The sequence below is a fragment of the Engraulis encrasicolus genome, chromosome 21 (assembly GCF_034702125.1).
Source record: "Engraulis encrasicolus isolate BLACKSEA-1 chromosome 21, IST_EnEncr_1.0, whole genome shotgun sequence".
NCBI lineage: Eukaryota > Metazoa > Chordata > Actinopteri > Clupeiformes > Engraulidae > Engraulis > Engraulis encrasicolus.
In genome coordinates, this window is record NC_085877.1 from 11,592,703 (window position 1) to 11,611,618 (window position 18,916).

Genomic DNA, 18,916 nt, shown 5'->3' on the forward strand with positions numbered 1-18,916 from the left:
AGGCTACTCATTATGGAGCTGGCTAGTAAGACTGTAGAGGAGGAGGATGAGGATCACGCTACTGACAGTGTCCTGTCTCCTCCCCACAGAGTCAAAATAACTACATGTGCCTCAGCTGCCACAAGGCATTATGGGAGTCTCCTCGCTTTAGAAGCACCACCAATGAAGACAAGGGGAGGAGAGAGAGAGAGAGAGAGGGAGGGAGGGAGAGAGATATAAAGAGATAGAGAGGGAGTAGGAGGAGATGGTGACACAAGGAGAGAGAGAGAGAGAGAGAGAGAGAGAGAGAGAGAGAGAGAGGTGAATGAGTGCGAGAACAAAAGAGGAAGGCAGAGAACGTGATGGAGAAGTGAACTTGGGGGAAAACTGGAAAAGTTTAGCATTTGAGTGGGGAGGACACACAAAGGCAGACCCTCCCATCCTCTTTCTTTCCCTCTCACACACACACACACGCAGACGCAAGCACGCACGCACACACGAACGAACGAACGCACGCACGCACGCACACAAACACATAACACACACAGAAAACACAGACACTACACACACACGCACGCGCACATGCACACACACACACACACACATACACAGAACACAGACATGAGAGAGAGAGAGAGAGAGAGAGAGAGAGAGAGAGAGAGAGAGAGAGAGAGAGAGAGAGAGAGAGAGAGAGAGAGAGAGAGAGAGAGAGAGAGAAAGAGAGAGAGCACAGACACTACACACACACACGCACACTAGGGAGAGAAAGAGAGAGAGAGAGAGAGAGAGAGAGAGAGACAGAGAGAGAGAGAGCACAGACACTACACTACACAAACATACACACACAGACACACACACACACACACACACACACACAGACACACATACACACACAGACACACACACACACACACACACACACACAGCGCAAGTGTTCCTCATGTGTATTAATTGAGATGCCTGCCTGCCTGCTGGGGGGATAAAGAGCTCAGTGCTAGTGAATGGGGAGGCCAGACAATGGGAGGCCTAGCAGCGTCAGCCAGCCCACCCTATAGGAGACCAACTACAAGTGGCCCCCGGGACCGGCCCACGCTCTGGAATTTGTATGGGCCAAAACAGTTCCACGGGAGATCTTAGCTTTTTTACACATTCACCCAATAGCAAGCACACACAATCTCTCTCTCTCTCTCCCTCTCTCTCTCACACACACATACACACACACACAGGCATGCACATGCACACGCACGCACACGCACACGCACACATGTTGGGTGATGGGGACTTCCCCCACTACTAGTGTTGATATCTCCACTTCTTCAACATGATTTTAATTTTGGTTGGTTGCGGACAAGACCTTCATGGTGACGATGATCAACTGACAATGCAACTCTACTGGCGCTGCTTGAAGCCTTAGAAACATACCCCCTTCTGTGTTTTTTTTTCCGACAAAACACACACACACACACACACACACACACACACACACACACACACACACACACACACACACACACACACACACACACTTCGAAAATTATTTAACTGGGGGGTCTCTTCCATGTTTTTAGTCTGTTATGAGAACTATACAGTTTGCTGTTGTAGACCTACCAGCAAAACAGACAAAAAGTAGCTAAAGGCCTTCAATGTCAGTGTCAAGTAAGTTAGAGCATATATTATTTGATGCTGCGAAGGAGATCTAAGTGATGCCATTAGAAAACTATTAGTGCTACATTAAGCCAAATCACTCTCCTCTTGACCATAGAGCGTCCATCGATCTGATTCAAATAGAAAACGGACAGCGCACTGACAACAGGGGAAGAGAACAACTTTTGAAGATTTCCTAAGATTGCATTTGAACTGCTGTATCAAAACTTACATAGCTGTTACTGCAGCATTTTTTTTCCAAAAGTAGTACTTCAATATGTGGCAGACGCATTGTTATGGTGAAAACAGACAATGCATGCTGCAAATCTACTGCAAAATAGTGTATGCAAGTATAGTATGCAAGTACGCAATGTTTTGGACATGATCCTGCAAAAAAAATGCTATTTGATCATTTCAGACTGTCTAAACCCCCCTCTTCCCTCCTTCTCCAGAAACGCTCTCTCTCTCCTCAGAAGCTGAATGCACATAGGACCACTCCCCATGCTGGTTGAGGATCCACTCTAGGGCCCTCTCTCCTCACTCTGTTACCATGGCACTGTTCGGGAAGAGGAAATGTTGCTGATGGTATTTACCTCAGAGCCAGCAACGCCAGTTTTGCTTTCTGCATGAATGTGTCACGCGCCACACTACTAGCATGAAAACCTGCTGTTCTCATGTAAACAAAAATAAAGTGGAAAAAACACAAAATTGACATAACTTTACAATACAGACGAGCGCCAATCCATCTGTAATAACATTATCACACAGAACACAACCACCTTGCCATCACCTCACCTTACCACCTTGTTTTCACCATCGCATCAGCACCTTCAAATGCGTTGATATCATGACAAAAAAAGAGAAATTAATTTAGAGTGCCATTTGATCGTGAGCTATTGAGCGTATGTTGCACGCTGATGATGTTTAGCATTGCATTTATGAAAAGCTCGTTTCCGTTACATTAGCATCTCTTGATTTATTCCCGGGGCCATCAAAGAAGTCTTTTATCCCTCAGGTAACGACACAAAAGCGCCTATGATGCACCTTCAAAGGCCCCTGAAACACAAAAGTTTCCTGGGTGAGAAGATGGTATAATCAAAGCAGCACCATTCAAGAAGAATTTTGCATTCAAAGAATTTTGCATTCAAAGAATAAATTCGTTTTTCAAAATCGTGTCCAGAGTTTTCTTGTTGTTATCTGTGGATTGGTTTCCCCGGTCAGTAGGCTATGTCATGCAGAGCGAGCGCGCATGCTTTTTCGCCCATTACTGTTCTAGCATGGCAAGGAATCATATTACAGCTTTCACCGATACGACTTCGGTGAAATATCTTTGTGAATAATTAATGCTATCAAACTCGGTGACCCTCGTTCTCCCTATGTTACTGCGATGCATTATCAGATTAATACACAACCTTTTTCTTATCCTTGTCATCTGTTTCCAACAACAGAAGGCAGTACGGTGACGGTATATTTGGGCTGCTCCTTAATTTCGTCCCTTGGGTCTTACACTGATGTGCGTTATAACAACCTGCCTATTCATGTCCGATGGTTATGCAAGGTGGTAGCCTGCTCTGCCAACGGCAGTTCACCTAATTCACACCAAAGCGTAAACCGCGGCGGCAGCATGGGTCCACCCAAGTGCCATGCGCTAAAGACGGGCACATTTTCGCCTGCTGTCAACATCAATGCGTCAGTTAATCAAGGAAAGTTGTGTGTAGTGGTGAAAGCGTTGCCACAGCTTGCTCCACCTGTCCAGGTAAATACAACATCGACATAGTACAGCAGGAGACTATTTTACGCACAACATGTAAACACAACTCGCGGGTATGTCAATGTCTGGGTAATTTGAGAAACATCAGTAAATACGTCCTCACCCACCATATCCACACGCAGGTTTTTCATGTCGTTCACAACGTTTTGTGTGCGTTTGCTAAACCAACATCAGCTGTTGTGGCACTAACCGTCTAGGGGGTGCACACTGACGTACTTTGCGGTTAGGCTACACGGATACACCATTCGTCCTGGTTGGGTCTCAGTAAAAATAATAATCAACTGAATGTCCCTGAAAAATAGAACACGGTGTATTTTCTTCGACGGATTAGCAGTCATATCAATAAAGAACTAGGTGTCATGGCAAAAGGAACGAAAAGCTAACTTACCTGACAGGGAGAGCGATGTCACCGCACCAAGCTTGACCACGTCCACGCTTAATCTGGTTGTTTTCGTCAATGAAACAGGATGACTCCTCCTATTCATTATGATAGTCGATTTAAGTGTATGGTCCTGATTTCTAATAGCAACAGGGAGTCGTTTATGTGTTTGATTAACTGCTTTGGTGGCCAATTAGAGGTCTGGGGGAGAATTTTGAACACAAGTCAAACCAATGAAAGAGCAGTGACATCGTAACGTCATCGTTCTATGATATGGCATTTTGTTTTAAAGGTTTATCTTTCACTTGCTTTCATGACACCACAAACAAACACTGCGTCTTTCAATGATACATTTGCTCATCACGTTTGAAATAGCCGTGTTTAGGCAGCCTAAATAGCGCCAACAAGCACGTGCGCAGTGGGAACTATCCATGGTGCTGTGTCTCAGCCGGAGGACCAGATGAATGTCCATTGGCACTATAACTTAAATCTTTGATATTCACCAGGGATTTTAGCAATGGGGAAACCCACAAGAGGTCACATCTGGAGGTAAGTAGCACCACTGGTTAAAATTAGACCTGTTGACCAATTCAGACCACAGGGAATTTTCAACCAACCTTTGAAACAAGTAGTAGATCTACAGTTTTTCAAACTCTCACTTAAACACTAGAGGGTAGCAGAGTTCTTTAGTTGTCCTGACTGGAAATCCCGTTGTTTATTTTCATTTTCAAATTTGGGCTGCGCAAAAGAGAAGTGATGCAATTGGGTGATGCAATTACAACACTAGCAAATGGCTGCACCTTATGTATGCACCAGTTATTCTACTGTAGGCCTACCTGATAAGGCACCCGGTAAGATACCCTAGGGGTCTGGGATTACGTCTGCCTTTACAAATACACTATTTGTTGCAAACTGTCAAGAGTCGAGATCACAACCGTTTGAATGTATATTCAGATTATAGGATGAGCATATGAGTACAATCCATTTTCATATAATAACTTTGTATTTATTGTGTATTCCCCAACCAGTTTGTCACATGTGGAAAAAATGGTCATAGGCTGGTGTGAACAGCTTTAATTGAATAAATCACTTGACTACCAGTATCTTTCTTCTTTGGACACAACAGTGTGGTGGGTCAAGGTTCAGTGCAACCACTAATGGTTCATCATCATAGTACAACCATAGGCCTATTATTGTGAGCCAATAAAATATTACCAACTTTCATGTGCTTGCTTTTTTTAATTCAAAATTTATTGGACAATGCAATACTGTAATGTTCTGTGCCAAATGAGAATTGAAATTGTGACTCTTTTTTCCATTTTACGAAAGGGTTAACACGAGACGGTTCAGTGTGCATTCTCCGTCTGTGTAGGCTAAAGACAAGACGTTCGCTGATGAGACAAACCCATGTGTCTCAAGGGGTCTGCGTAAGGTGTGTTCACATAGTGCAAGCGCGTAAGCTGAGATTCAACACTGCCAATCAAGTTTTTTTTTTTTGGCGCATGCTTTCTTCGGAAATCTTTAACCAGACACCACCCTGTGAACAAACGCAACTGTAAAATGTGACAATGCTGTAAACGGAATCCCAGTTCTGCGTTCACAGAACTCAGATGAAGCATACAAAAATAAAGCATCTTTTTTCATTGTGGAACTGTTTCCTTTTCTTTAGTCAACCACTGGATTCATCATTGCCATTACATAGTCATTTGCTAAAGTAAAGGGATTGGAGTCTGGTGTTGGAGGTATAGTATGAAATGCAAGGGGAAGGGTAAAAAACGAAAGCGAACAATAAACAAACACATGGGAAAAAAAAACGTGATCCTTCTGCCAGCATTTCCTGCTTAAAAAACAAACAACGGAACGCCATTCAAGCATAGACATCGTGTCGTGACCTCACAAGCCCTGACAAATGCAGACACATGGGAAGACGTGGAAGTAGGACCTTTGTATTTTTTAAAATAAATATCATCATCATTATCATCATCATTCATTTGTTATTGGAGCAGTCTCTTCATGTCGAAGAACAACAAAATGGAAACAAGGAGCATTGAGAAACATGTATAGGGAGTCTGAGTCACACCTCTCCATGGGGCCTAGGATCCAAAAGCAAAACAAAACGGCTAATGGGAGTCCATAGATATAGACAATAGATGCCGTGTTCAGCCAGCCTCCTGGTGTGGCCCAACCCTGGGCGCAGCCATCTTGGTCCACCGGTATGCCATGTTTCTCATAGATGTTGTTTTTCTGCCACCTACAGGATAATGTACACATCGCCTTCTCACTAATTGATGGCAGCCATAGATATGACCACTAGATACCGCGTTGACCACTCCTTTGTATTGGAACAAATGACTGAAGTCAGATCGGCACCATGTTTATGCGGCGTAATGCTATCAATTGGTGACAAGACGATACCCACATTATCCTGCAGGTGGCGGTAACATCTATGAAAAATATCATGATACTAGCCACACACACAGCGGTGCCCAGAGTCTGGCCATGCCAAAAGGCTGAAATTGCCATCTAGTGTCTATATATCTATGAGTGGCAGCGTCATACCGGCTAGACATGGTGGTGATTTGACTTGAGCCATTCTTGCCAATTCAAAGGAGTGGTCAATGGGGTATCAGGCGTTAATATCTACATTGGAAGCCAATGGAGAGACCTTTTCTAACATGGTGACGTGGTGATCTGACTTGAGATGATCTGATCTTTTCTTTGCTCCCATCTGCTGCATGTTTTTTTCTTCTTCAGATCTTACGCCACATGGAGGGATGTGACTTAAGGCTCCCTAATAGCTCTCTGAACATTGTCACCCCACCCAAATCCCCATTGGGGACGGATGGAGAGAGAGCTTTCATACTTGCACCGTCTGAATCACGGCATCCTCCACCACCCCCACCACTGTCTCCACCTGCTCCTCAGAGTGAAAGTGTTCCTCTGTCACAGTCACGTGTGTTTCCTCCCCGTCTGCAACCCCAACCTGGATCTCCACCTCCTGGTGATGGTCTTGCTGGTGTTCCTCGTTTAGTCTGTCCACCTCCACCTCCAAGTCCTCCTCCTTCTTCAGGGACTCTAGCATCCCCGAAGGACAGGAGGCCTGCGTTGTGGGTGCCGCTTGCACCACCACCTCCGTCACAGCCGTTGTTGTGGTGGTCGTGGTCGACATGTGACTGTCCTCCTCCTCCTCAACCACGGCTTCCGCCTCCACCACCAGAGTCTCCTCTACCGCCACCATGTCCATGGGCTCCACAGTCACGTGCTCCACCCGAATACCATCCTCTGTGGTCAGGATTAACTCCGTGGCGGCGGTGGTGGCGGCGGCGGCCCCCTCGGCCAACGCTGAGGCCTCTGTGAGGATCACCTCCTCCCCGGCGGCGTTGGTGATGGAGGCAGAGGCGTTTGTGGAGGCGGCGGTGGTGCTGGTGATGGAGTCGTCCTGGATGCCGTGGAGGTCGCGCAGGTGGGCGCGCAGGTCGCGGGGCTGTGTGAACCACAGGTCGCAGAAGGTGCAGTGGTTGGGCTTCTCGCCCGTGTGGATCACCAGGTGGTCCTTGAACTGGTCCCAGCTGTTGAAGACGCTGTTGCACACCTGGATAGGGGAGAAAGAGGGTTTGTAAGCAGTGGTGTGATCTACTTTTTTTGGAGCGTATACTGTGTATTTGGGCAGCTGTTGGTGCATAGGTTCCAAAACTAGGGGCCATTGCACACTTGATGGGCAGACATTTAGGTGCTATTTACATGCATGCGGATATTTGAAATAGTTGAAAATCCACAACCTGCGTAAAATCACCAAACCAGCCGCTTCTTACCTGACACTCGTATAGCTTCTTGCGTCCTTTCTTGGCGCCGGCGCCGTTCTGACAGGCCGCCATGTGGCATTTGAGCGTGCTGTTCCTGGCGAAGCGTTCGTGGCAGTCTGGACATTCAAATGGCTTCTCACCTGTCGAGGGAAGGAGGACACGCAACATACATAGTTCATTCACCACCATACTACATGCATATTAATTCAAACTTCTTTCACACACACCGATATTACAAGCTAATTTTTAACTGAAAGGAACAGAGTCCGTCCATTTTTGATTTTCACATACTTGCAGTATTTCCAAGTATTACACATGAATGTGCATATCATTTTTCTTCTCAGTGTCTTCAGTACTTAGACTGCCATTATAAGCATAGCGTAGCACAATCACTGGAAGTAAATGATACAATTAGCATCAAGTCACAAGTGATAACTGAACGCAATTAGCCATTTTGCACTCTGGTGAATTTTACATTCATTTTAAGTGCTTAGGTATGTTTGATGAGGTTTTATTTGGTACCACAGACTTCCATTTCCATGTTAAATATGACTATACTGTCCAACTAGACACTGAAAACACAGAAAAAAAGCCTTCTCTTGTAGAGATAAGCAATTTCCTGAAGAGGAAATTAAAAAACTTTATTTTCATCTGCCTTTAGCCAAAATCTACTCTAAATCAGTTATCTACTCCCTATAATATTTTGCACACTTTATACTTCCTATATTTTTCTTCTCTTTCTTTCCTCTCAAGCACATTGGATGTCAATTATGTATGAGAATGGGCTACACAAATCTTATTGATTGCTATACTACAATGGACTGTGTGTCCTTATAAAACACACACCATGCTACCGGGACCAGCATGTTCTTACACACAATTACTAAGTGTGTTGATATGAATCACGTAATCAATACATGGAGACTCAGCTATGAACAACTAATAACTGACTTGGGAGAAGACCACAATCGATAAAGATGTAAAGGCGAGTCTTTTCTATTGAAAATTGGCTCCAGGACCTCTTACATAATCTGCTCAAGAGTTACATTGGGACCCCATCATGATATAAATGGCTTCATGAAACAAGTCTATAATTCTACCGCTGTCTATCATTCAACGGTACAAACTACCTACTCCCTCCAGCATGTTGCTGCAACGATCATGGCACTGCATAGGTAGACAGAACGACAGTCACAGACTGCATTGACCACAAGCAGGAAAATTAAAGCCGAGGCAACCAATAAAAACCTCTCCACAGGTACCTGTACTTCCTTCGAGTGACATATTGTGAACATCTAGAATGTTTAGAATGTCTACATCAGTGGTTCTCAACCTTTTTGAAGAAACGCTCCATCATATGACTGACAAGCCCCCCCACCCCAAGTATTAAAAAATGAAATGGACTATTGCCCCCCCAATGGCAACTAAGCACCACCCCCTCTCAGCTGTATCCTTCACAATGCCCCCTAGAGCTCCCCAACGCCCCCGTTGAGAAACACTAGTCTACATGGACAACTAGAAAAGTGAACACCTCCGCCCTCTGGTGGACAGAAACACACGCGCACACACACACACGGGAAACGACAGACAAGACACAGGGACAGAAGGACAGCAGATGGCTTCTGGCAGAGTTGACCAAAGCACCTCCCCTTCGCTCCACACCTACCCGTGTGCTTCCGGAGGTGCTCCTTGAAGTGTCCAAAGTGGTCGAACTGCTTGTCGCAGTACTCGCACACGTGAACCTTCTTCTGCGGCCGGTGCCTCCGTGACAGCTCCTCCGCCTCCGCCTCGTAGTGGTAGCTGTTCACGTGCTGCTTCAGCGCGCCCTCCCGCGCGTACGACTTGCCGCAGTGCCGACACACAAACGGCTTACCTGGGAAAACAGTGCATGGTTAACGTGAAAATTGCCGGAGAACCACTCGCATTATCGCCTAATGATTCTCAGTTTTTAACCCGGTACTGAATCCAACATTAATCATAAATGAATGAAGGAAGCAAAGGACAGCACTCTTCAGATTTTGCACACTGGAAGGACTCTGCCCGAAACGTTTAGAGGCGAAAAGGCAAAGAAATACGAATGGATTACTGTAATAGCATTTTACTATTCCCAAAAACATACAAGTCCCAGGAAAAAGTTTGTACACCTTTTGAAATTTCTTACATTTCTGTCAAAATTGATCATAAAATATGGTCTGATCTTCCCAGAAATCTCAAGAAGGAACAATCAGAGTCTGCTTTAATTAATTCCACCCAAACATTTACATGTCATCATATTTTTATTGGCCATAAGGCCATAACATTCACAGGAGAGCAAGGAATAAGTAAGTACACCCTTGCATTCCCAGGTGAAAAAGTGGTTCAATTTAGTACAATAAAAGCACAACTGAAGTGTACTTAGCATGTTAAAAGTGCACTCACACGTTTTGTGCTAAGAAAAAGTATGTTTACAATATGCTTATTTAAAGTGTACTTAAAATTAGATGTGATTAAGTTGCTCTCAAAGAAAGTACACTTTGCGAACCATACATAAAGTGCACTTAGAAGATGTTTGGCTAAAGTGTATTTAGAGGAATATACTAATAGTGTTCTAATAGTGAACTTACTAAAAGTGTATTTTTTAATAACATATTGCAATTGCACTTTTTTTAAGTGCACTTTGATTATACTTCACCCAAGTGACTTCGAAGTGTGATTTTCTATAGTGCGCTTTAAAGTAAATCACTTTAACATATTGGAAGTATACTTTTTCTAAGTGCACCATGATTGTGCTTCATCCAAATATATTCAAAGTGTGCTTACACAAAGTGCATTTACCCATCATGCATCATCATGCATGTACCATCATGTAATGCACTTCTTGGAGCTCAATTTCTCAAACAGAAAGCCATTGACCTCTAAGGAATATCTTTGGTTTGCATGAAAATATTACTCATTGTTATATTCTGCGTTTATTGTAGGAGTTTTAAAATTTTAAAGTGGTACACAAAAAATGACCATGTTCCCACCGTCATTATGATGGTCACGTATATGTTCTGGTATATATAGGCTCACACTTCCCATGACATTATGGTGAGAGGTAAGTCGGAACTAGTTGTTCAAACAAAGAATGAAGGGTCATCATTAGTGATCAATTCAAATGATCAATTGCAGGAAGGTGGAACAAGAATGAAATAAAGTGAAATGTGTATCTGAAATCTCTGTAACAATGCAATGATTGTAAATGTCAGTCGTGCTAGGCATGCATACTGTATCACTACTGTGACATGTGGCTGTGTGTAATGTACAAACTCTGAGGACCAGCATGGATTGTACTATTACATTTATATTATTTCATGTACTTGGGAGTGTACTGTAAATATACTTCAAGCATACCTGTTATATATTTACAATACTTAATATGACATACTTTTTACAGACTTAAAATGTTCCAATGTAGTCCAAAGAAGCATGAAGTTAATATACTTTTATTGTACTTCTAGTAACAATAAAATGTTATAGAAGTGTACTCAAGCACACTATTAATGCCATACGAATGCATGAAAAGCGTGTTTGGAGCATACTTTCAAAAGTATGCTTGTAGTGCACTTAAAGTTGTCCAAAAGCGGTGCCAATTTAGCATCCTCAGTGTGCTGCAAGTGTGCTGAAGTACTGCTTTAGTAGTGCTTCAGCGCACTAATAGTGCAATGAAGCGCACTTTAAATCGCCGAAAATAGTACACTTTGTACTAAGTACGGTCAAAAAAAGTACACTTTAAGTATATGGGTTTTTCACCTGGGTTAAGTAGGTTTTAACCCTCAGTTAGTTGCAATGTCATCAGCCAGACTTGTCCTGTAGTTGCACATAAGATTAACAAAACAATCTGTTTGTATCTTGTCTCCCTCTTCTTTAGAGAACTGCCTCTCGCCAGTAAGGTTTGTGGGATGTCTGGAGTGCATAGCTTTCTTGACTTCATGCCATATAATCTCAATTGTTTTTTGTCAGGGCTTTGACTGGGCTATTCCAGAATGTGTATTTCATTATTATGAATCCATTCCAAAGTCGATTTGCTTCTAAAGTATGGGTTGTTGTCAAATTTCAGCACCCATACTCTTGTGTGCTTCAACTGTGTGATAGACTTCCTCACGTTTTTTCTGTAAAATATCACAGTAAAATTGAGTTCATTGCTCCACTGATAATAGCAAACTGTCAAGGGCCTGAGGCACCAAGGTAGCCGCATATAATGATGGTCCCGCCACCATACTCAGAAGAGGAGATGTAACCAAGAATAGCTAAAAATGGGATTCATTCAGCCAATCTAAAATTAATGGAGCTTCTGTCCAAAGAAATATTGCTGCACCTTTGAGGTTTGCGAAAAAGCATTTATATGCTTCATAGAATTACTGCAAAATATTCTGTAGACCAACGTTGAAACCAAAGTTGAATTGTTCAGGGGAACACACAATGTCATGTTTGGAGGAGAACCACACTTTCACCAAAACATCAGCTCCACCTTTGAGTATGGTGGCGGGAGCATCATTATATGCGGCTACCTTGGTGCCTCAGGCCCTTTTCAGTTTGCCATTATCAGTGGAACAATGAACTCAGAAGTTTATCGAGATATTTTACAGAAAAAAGTGAGGTAGTCTGTCACACAGTTGAAGCACACAAGAGTATGGGTGCTGAAATGTGACAAGAACCCATACTTTAGAAGCAAATCGACTTAAGAATGGCTTCATAATAATGAAATACACGTTCTGGAATAGCCCAGTCAAAGCCCTGACCAAAAACAATTGAGATTATATGGCATGAAGTCAAGAAAGCTATGCACTCCAGACATCCCACAAACCTTGCTGACGAGAGGCAGTTTTCTAAAGAAGAGGGAGACCAGATACATCCAGATTGTTTTGTTAATTTGTTAATCTGATGTGCAACTACAGGAAACATCTGGTTGAGGTTATTGCGACTAACTTGGGGTTAAAACCTATTGAATGCAAGGGTGTACTTACTTATGCCTTGCTCTGCTGTGAATGTTTACATCTTATGGCCAATGAAAATATGAAAACTTGTAAATGTTTGGGTTGAATTAGTTAAAGCAGACTCTGGTTGTTCCTTCTTGTGATTTCCGGGAAAATCAGACCATGTTTTATGATCAATTTTGACAGAAAGGTAAGAAATTTCAAAGGGTGTACAAACTTTTTCCTGGGACTGTACATTATAGAAATATATGAGCGTGTGTGTTTTTTTTGTGTTGGCATTTCATATTTTGTCTGAACGCCATATTTACATTTTTTTATTTTCATTATCTTTTGTAAAGCACATGGGGTTGCCTGGACTCACCATCGACACCGACTCCAGCCTCGTGGCTCTTCATGTGCTGCTTCAGGTGGTAGAAGATCTTGAAGACGCGGTCGCACTTGTCACAGCGGAACATCTGGTTGCCACCGCCGTGGTGGTTATCCAGCTGGGAGATCTGGACCTGATGATGAGAAAGGTAAACAGAGTGTTTGAGTATGGACGACCACCGACTTTTCAACATGTTCACGAAAAGTGGTAGAAGCCAAAGGCTACTCCTACGCAAGTGCTCCACTGAAAGATTTAGTTGTTCTTTTGTTCCTGTAGCAATCAGACTTTTTAACAGCTGAGAGCTTTTTTTAAATGTTGTGAAGATTCTTTGTGTTTTTACGATGGACTCTCTTATTTACTTGTTTTTTTTAGCTCGTATTCATATATGTGTTTGTCTTGTCTTGCTGTTATATATATTGTGTAGACGGTGAGATGGCATTCAATTTCTCCTTTCGGGATTAATAAAAAAGTCTCTTACTCAATACTCAAGCTTTGTGTACATCGAGAGCGATTCACGCTACCTGACCAACGGAAGTCATTAATTCCCTATGGAGGGTCGCAACTAATGCGACAAAAGCAATATTATGATAATAATAATTAATATTATGGTAATAAGCTATGACACAGTTCGGCGAAAACCAATGGGAATGCTCACATCTCCGAATGTCCCAGGCTGACAAGCCAGAGCCGTGATTAGTTAAATCAATGTCAGTGTCACGTCCAGAGTGAATAAAGCGAATTGATGTCGACACTTCTTCAGCAACCTCAGCTACTCGGGTAGGGCAGGTCTTTTCTGGTGTACACGCAGCTTCACTCCCTCACCTCCAAGTGCTTTTTTAATGTCTTGTGATGATTCTGTGTGTTTTTACGATGGACTGTTTACTTAATTTTTCAGCTTGTATTCATTTTGTGTTTGTCTCATCTTGCGGTCATGGGATGTGTGGATGGTCAAGTGGCATTTAACTTCCCCTGTGGAGAAGTGTCTCACTCACCTCCACCACCTCGATGCTCTCCAGGGCCTTGGGTGCCATGACCGTCTCCTCGTGTAGGACCAGCTCCTCCTCACCATCCTCCTCCACGTGGACATCTGAGCAACGCTCCACACCTACCGAGACAGGAGAGAAGTAACAGAGGTTGCCAGTTTTCGTTGGTGTGAAAGAATGTGACAAAAACAGCACTTTTTCATAAAATGCCAGCAGGGCGTGTACATGGAGCTACGCTACCTCCTGTTTCCCCTGGCCGGTACTTGCTGGTGATGTCGGCCAGCAGAGCCAGGGCCGAGTCGTCCGAAGAGGCCCGGGCGCCGGCGTGGGCACCCCCAGTGCGGGCCGCGCCCGAGTGGGCATAGTGCTCCACCTCCTCCAGCATGGCCTCCACCACGTCCCCCATCTCCACCTCGATCTCCACCTTCTCGCTCTCCACCACCGAGGGCAGCGACTCCGTGATCACGTTGGAAGTCTCGGCGATCTTGCGCTTCTTGGCCTTGCTGCCGCTGCTAGTGGCCTTGGCTGATGACCCGGTCGATGCCAGCACCCGGGTGGTGACCAGCGTGGCATTGTTGTTCATTCTGTTGTACATGTAAATGATGAGAGGTCAAAGGTCGCGGCACATCTGCAGCTGAAGTGCAGGATTTAGTGCAAAATTATAAGTAGGGGGCAGCCATGGCCAAGTGGTTAAGAAGAGGGCTTTAGATCAGAGGGTTGCAGCCTGCAGGTTCGAATCCCACCCTTTCACTCCCCATCTCACTCCATGGCTGAGGTGCCCTTGAGCAAGGCACCTAACCACACACTGCTCCAGGGACTGTAACTAATTAAATACCCTGTACTTAAAATAACTGTGAGTCACTTGAGATAAAAGCGTCAGCAAAGTGTTATGTAGAGCAATGTAATAATGAGAGGAATACAAATGTGCACAATACAAGAGTGGGCAATAATGGCTTTGCTGAAGATGCTTGGGTGCTTATTTGTATTCCTTCCCTTATAAATGGGGAGAAAGAGAGGGTATTCTTGTAACAAAATGCTTTGCTCAGTTTGCGAGAGGGTTTTTTTTGCCATTGACTGGTAAGCAGGTGGACACAAGCTTCACACCATGCTTAAAGAGCGTCAATCATTATGGTGGAGTCAGCAACCAAGTTTGTGACATCACTTCTGCTGTCATTTTTTGTTGGCCAAACCCAAAATATAAATGGGGAACTAGTTATCCACTTTGCCCTCCGCCTGATGTTTGTTATTATGGTTTGAAAAGGTCAGGCTGTCCCTGCTTAGCTTGCCTTGGCGCGGATTCAAAGACTTTTTTTAGTTTTTAATACCAATACGTAGTGAAGACACAGGCACGTCTCTTAAATGTGACTGATTTACCACTGCACTTACAAAGCAACGCAAAGAATTTAGGTCCCTCTAAAGGTTAGAAGTGGAGTTGCCACTTGTTGCTGTCAAATGTATGTCTAACAACATGGGATCAATGATAAGCTTTACAATTGACTCTTTTTTTTTACATCATTATGTTTCATCAACATGTATCATTATCTTATTCTTCACAGATGCTTTTATCCAAGCGATATAGAATTATTCGGGTGATGGGTACCGTCTACAGTACCTGGAGCAAAGGTGTGGTTAGGTGCCTTAGTGTAGTATACTACCCTCATTCTTTCTGCTGCTGCGAGATTCAAATTGGCAACCTTCCAATCCCAAGAAAAACTCTTAATAATTAGGGCACAGCTACCTGAACTCAGCACATGACTCATGGGACTGACCTAAAAAATCATGTCATGCCATGGCTTTCCAGGCATACAGCATGAATTGAAGAGGCTACAAGCAAAATTATCATGAATGTCAGCAACCGCAACACCTTTATCTAGAATCAAACCTCCTAACCTCCTATTACTCAATGGGAAAATTTGCTGAAATAGGACTACCTAATAACTGGTGAAATCATACATCTACAAAAAAACAGCCATTTCCTACTATCCGGATGTAATTGAAAACGGAAAGCTTTCTCCCCCCCCCCCAAAAAAAAATGAACCTGAAAAGGAGGGGTGTGTCTGTGCATGCGTGTTCTTACATTCAGTGTGAGTGTGTGTGTGTGTGCGTGCTCTCTTATATTCAGGCCACTATGCAACTCTCCTCCTGATTTATTGAGTACCACACTGTCCTAACCAGGCTTGGGGGGACTGACCTGTTGTTGAGGGCCTTGATGGCCTCCTGCATCTGGAGGTATTCGGCCGCCCTCCACACATCGTTGACCTCCTCGCTGCCGTTGACCGACAACGTGGCCGTGTATGTGAACTCCATCAGGTGTTGAAAAGCCGAGTTACTCACTCCTGCAAACCAGGAAAGCAAAATTAACATTGTGAAATACAGCAGCTTTCTTTCATTACTATTCAGCTTGCCCAGAAAATTATGACGGCAAAATCAACTTTGTGAGGAAAAACAAAAACACTTGACTTTGATCACCATGTCGTTCCGTTTTCCTAATTATTAGCAACATTAGAATTGGAAATTGAACCTCAAATTAGTATTGCCTTTAATTTACTGGACTGGGCAGAATGCTATGAGAATACTCTAATAATACATCTGCTAATTTGCTTTTGGGGAACATAACGCACTAAGAAAAGACAGCAAAGTCCAGAATGTTAAGAAAAGGCAAATACCGGTACTAACAGTAGTGCTTAGCAATGCTTGGGGTCATCTGCTTGATCACGGTGTTACCCAATTGATTATGACGTTAATCTTCCCCCCAATAAATAATTTTCTATTGTGAAGCTTCTGGACACATGACATTACATAGTACTATTGAACAAGATGAAAATTAAGCTAAACGGATCTGGTGCAGCAGTAAACATTCGTACCTTCAATCTCGACCAGTGGTTCCTGCTTGAAGTCTTGGAAGAACTTGTGAAAGAAGTGGCTGCATGCCGCCAACACCGCTTTGTGGGCTCTGAATTGGTGACCTGCAGGCAAAAGAAAAACGTGTTGATTTTCACAGCTCACCACCCACAGTACATGGCACCTGAAGCACACAATGTGTGGTCAGTGCCACAGTGTACATACTAAAGCTTCTGATCTACATTGCCAATCAATGGCATTAGTGCAAATTCTTGAAGTGGAAAAAAATCAGGCAGTAGCTTTGGTAAGGAAAATAGCTCTAAGTTGCTGTTGTACTGTAGAGAAACGCAAACAGACAGATCACGCAATAGGCAGTCTTAAGTGTCTTCTTAACGTGAGTACAATATGGAGAGAGAGAGAGAGAGAGAGAGAGAGAGAGAGAGAGAGAGAGAGAGAGAGAGAGAGAGAGAGAGAGAGAGAGAGAGAGAGAGAGAATGCCAGCATCTCACCATCCACAATGAGTGTGATGTCAGTGAACTGGTCCAGTTGCCTCTGCTCATTCAGCTTGTCCAGCATCACCTTGTAATGAGCAGGAAACTCGTGCCCATAGTCCACCACCTCCCCCTCAGCCATGGCTCAATCTTCTCCCTTGTTCGCACAAAACACAGCCACAGCAGAATAATCTCGCTGTTAAGGTCGTTTGAAACATGAAGCACATTTGCGTACAGTTGATGATGGTATGGTCAAAGGCCTGCCTCTCTGTGGTGTGGTGGTGTGGAAGTGTGCCATCTTAGCTGACAACATGACAACATTATGGTTTAACCGACGTTAATCCGATTGCAAGATGTATGCACCACAAGTGCAGTTTCTGCTTACACGTGGTATGTGTAAGAGAGTTCATTAGGCCCCTAATAAAATGAGAAATGGGGGATAGACTCTAGGAATTCAGTCAGAAGTGCAGCTTAGCTATCCGTTGTAGGCTAACTCCAAACTTCACAAGAGAATGTGTGCTTGTCTTTGTAGGTTCCGTTTTTGTGGATCATTGAGGGTGTATGGTAATATTATTAAATCTAGTACAAGTTTACTTTAGAAGCTGCCATTCCGAGCCCCCTCCAGTGGAACACATGCCTCTAGTTAACCAATGAGACTATGCATGCAGTCTACAGGAATGACAGGGGTAATTCAACTAACGTTATGCTAGCTGACTTTAGCCATCAAGGCCCCCAAGCAAACCTGAAATGCATGGAAATCGTGCCACATTGCACACTTAGACTTACAAATAATTATCCCACATATCTTCGAAAAACCTAAGGGAACATCCCTATGCCGTACATAGAGCCAAAGCGACATCTGAAAGGAATTCATGCCCAAACCTAACAGGCCTCTCTATGCGTTCGCCATTTGTTATTTGACCATTTGCATTACGTCATCAAATCGCGCATTAAAATCTGCTTTTAATCGGACATTTTCACCCTCAAATGGACATTCGTAGCAACAACGAAGGTGTCTCAGTTGTAAAAACCTACCTCTGCAAGGGTTTCGCTGCTTTCTAGAGTAGTCTATGACAACGTGTCTCCGGCAATGGTCCCTATGCTCTTCTACTTCGCTCGACAGAAAAGGGCGGTCGTTTTTCCAAGTAGGCCTCAAAATCCCAGAAGCCTTTGCGACGAATTTTCGTTCACTGAAGTTGCCAGGCAACACAGGACAGCGTGCGTGCACGTGCTTGTTCTCAGCCAAAACAGATGATGGGACAGCAACATTGATGTTTACAAAGTTCAGGTGTAGGCTTATGAATCGGTCAGATTTGTATTCATCCATACACTCAAAACGCATATTGTGATTTTGTTTTATTTTGGAACAGTAGCCGCATACTCTACATTGGCCTCTAGCCTTTGTTCTTCATCCAAGGGACAATAGGCCTACTAAATAATTGTCTGAAGTGAGTAGCCTATGCTATTTGTTCAGTTTTACAGTTTTTCTCGATTGGTTTGGCTAATTTCTCAAAACTGAGATGACATTCTCAAAACAACACGGACAAATCTCCAAACCAACTTTCAATTTCCCACAACAGAATGGCATTTTTCATTGCTTTCATCAAATTTCAAATGCTTTGTACATGTCTCAAATGTTTAGTACATCTCGGCAGATGGCTATACAAGTACCCTACAGTTGACACATTGAGCATACATTTAGC

The 18,916-nt window shown here is 43.6% G+C and overlaps 2 protein-coding genes across 3 annotated transcripts in view; both read right to left on the reverse strand.

The window, feature by feature from the left end:
- Positions 1-3,881, reverse strand: part of nim1ka (NIM1 serine/threonine protein kinase a) — a 29,766-nt gene extending 25,885 nt beyond the window's left edge. The window contains exon 1 of the mRNA XM_063187020.1: positions 3,783-3,881. The gene's annotated coding sequence lies outside the window, so the exon portion shown is untranslated. The remainder of the gene's footprint in view (positions 1-3,782) is intronic.
- A 951-nt stretch (positions 3,882-4,832) lies between these two features.
- On the reverse strand, positions 4,833-18,350 carry znf131 (zinc finger protein 131). Of its 2 annotated transcripts, none has more exons than XM_063187591.1 (10): positions 18,249-18,350; positions 17,232-17,370; positions 16,746-16,847; positions 16,073-16,217; positions 14,122-14,465; positions 13,891-14,003; positions 12,893-13,031; positions 9,243-9,449; positions 7,586-7,716; positions 4,833-7,365 (listed from the first exon to the last, which is right to left on the reverse strand). In XM_063187591.1, exons 2-10 carry the CDS (start codon positions 17,353-17,355, stop codon positions 6,631-6,633), a joined length of 2,040 nt encoding a protein of 679 aa, XP_063043661.1. In that variant the 5' UTR covers positions 17,356-17,370; positions 18,249-18,350; the 3' UTR covers positions 4,833-6,630. The 2 variants fall into 2 exon arrangements, with proteins under 2 accessions (XP_063043661.1, XP_063043662.1); XM_063187592.1 differs by lacking the exon at positions 18,249-18,350 and adding an exon at positions 18,000-18,115.
- Positions 18,351-18,916: the final 566 nt, after the last annotated feature.

Bases quoted from the DNA above. Each gene is read 5' to 3' on its own strand.
- znf131 (XM_063187591.1), bottom strand. From the start codon at position 17,355: ATGGCTGAGGGGGAGGTGGTGGACTATGGGCACGAGTTTCCTGCTCAT. The intron at 14,004-14,121 runs GTAGCGTAGCTC...CTGTCTCGGTAG, and splicing joins CCGGCCAGGGGAAACAGGAG to GTGTGGAGCGTTGCTCAGAT. The intron at 7,717-9,242 runs GTAGGTGTGGAG...TTCCCTCGACAG, and splicing joins GCACCTCCGGAAGCACACGG to GTGAGAAGCCATTTGAATGT.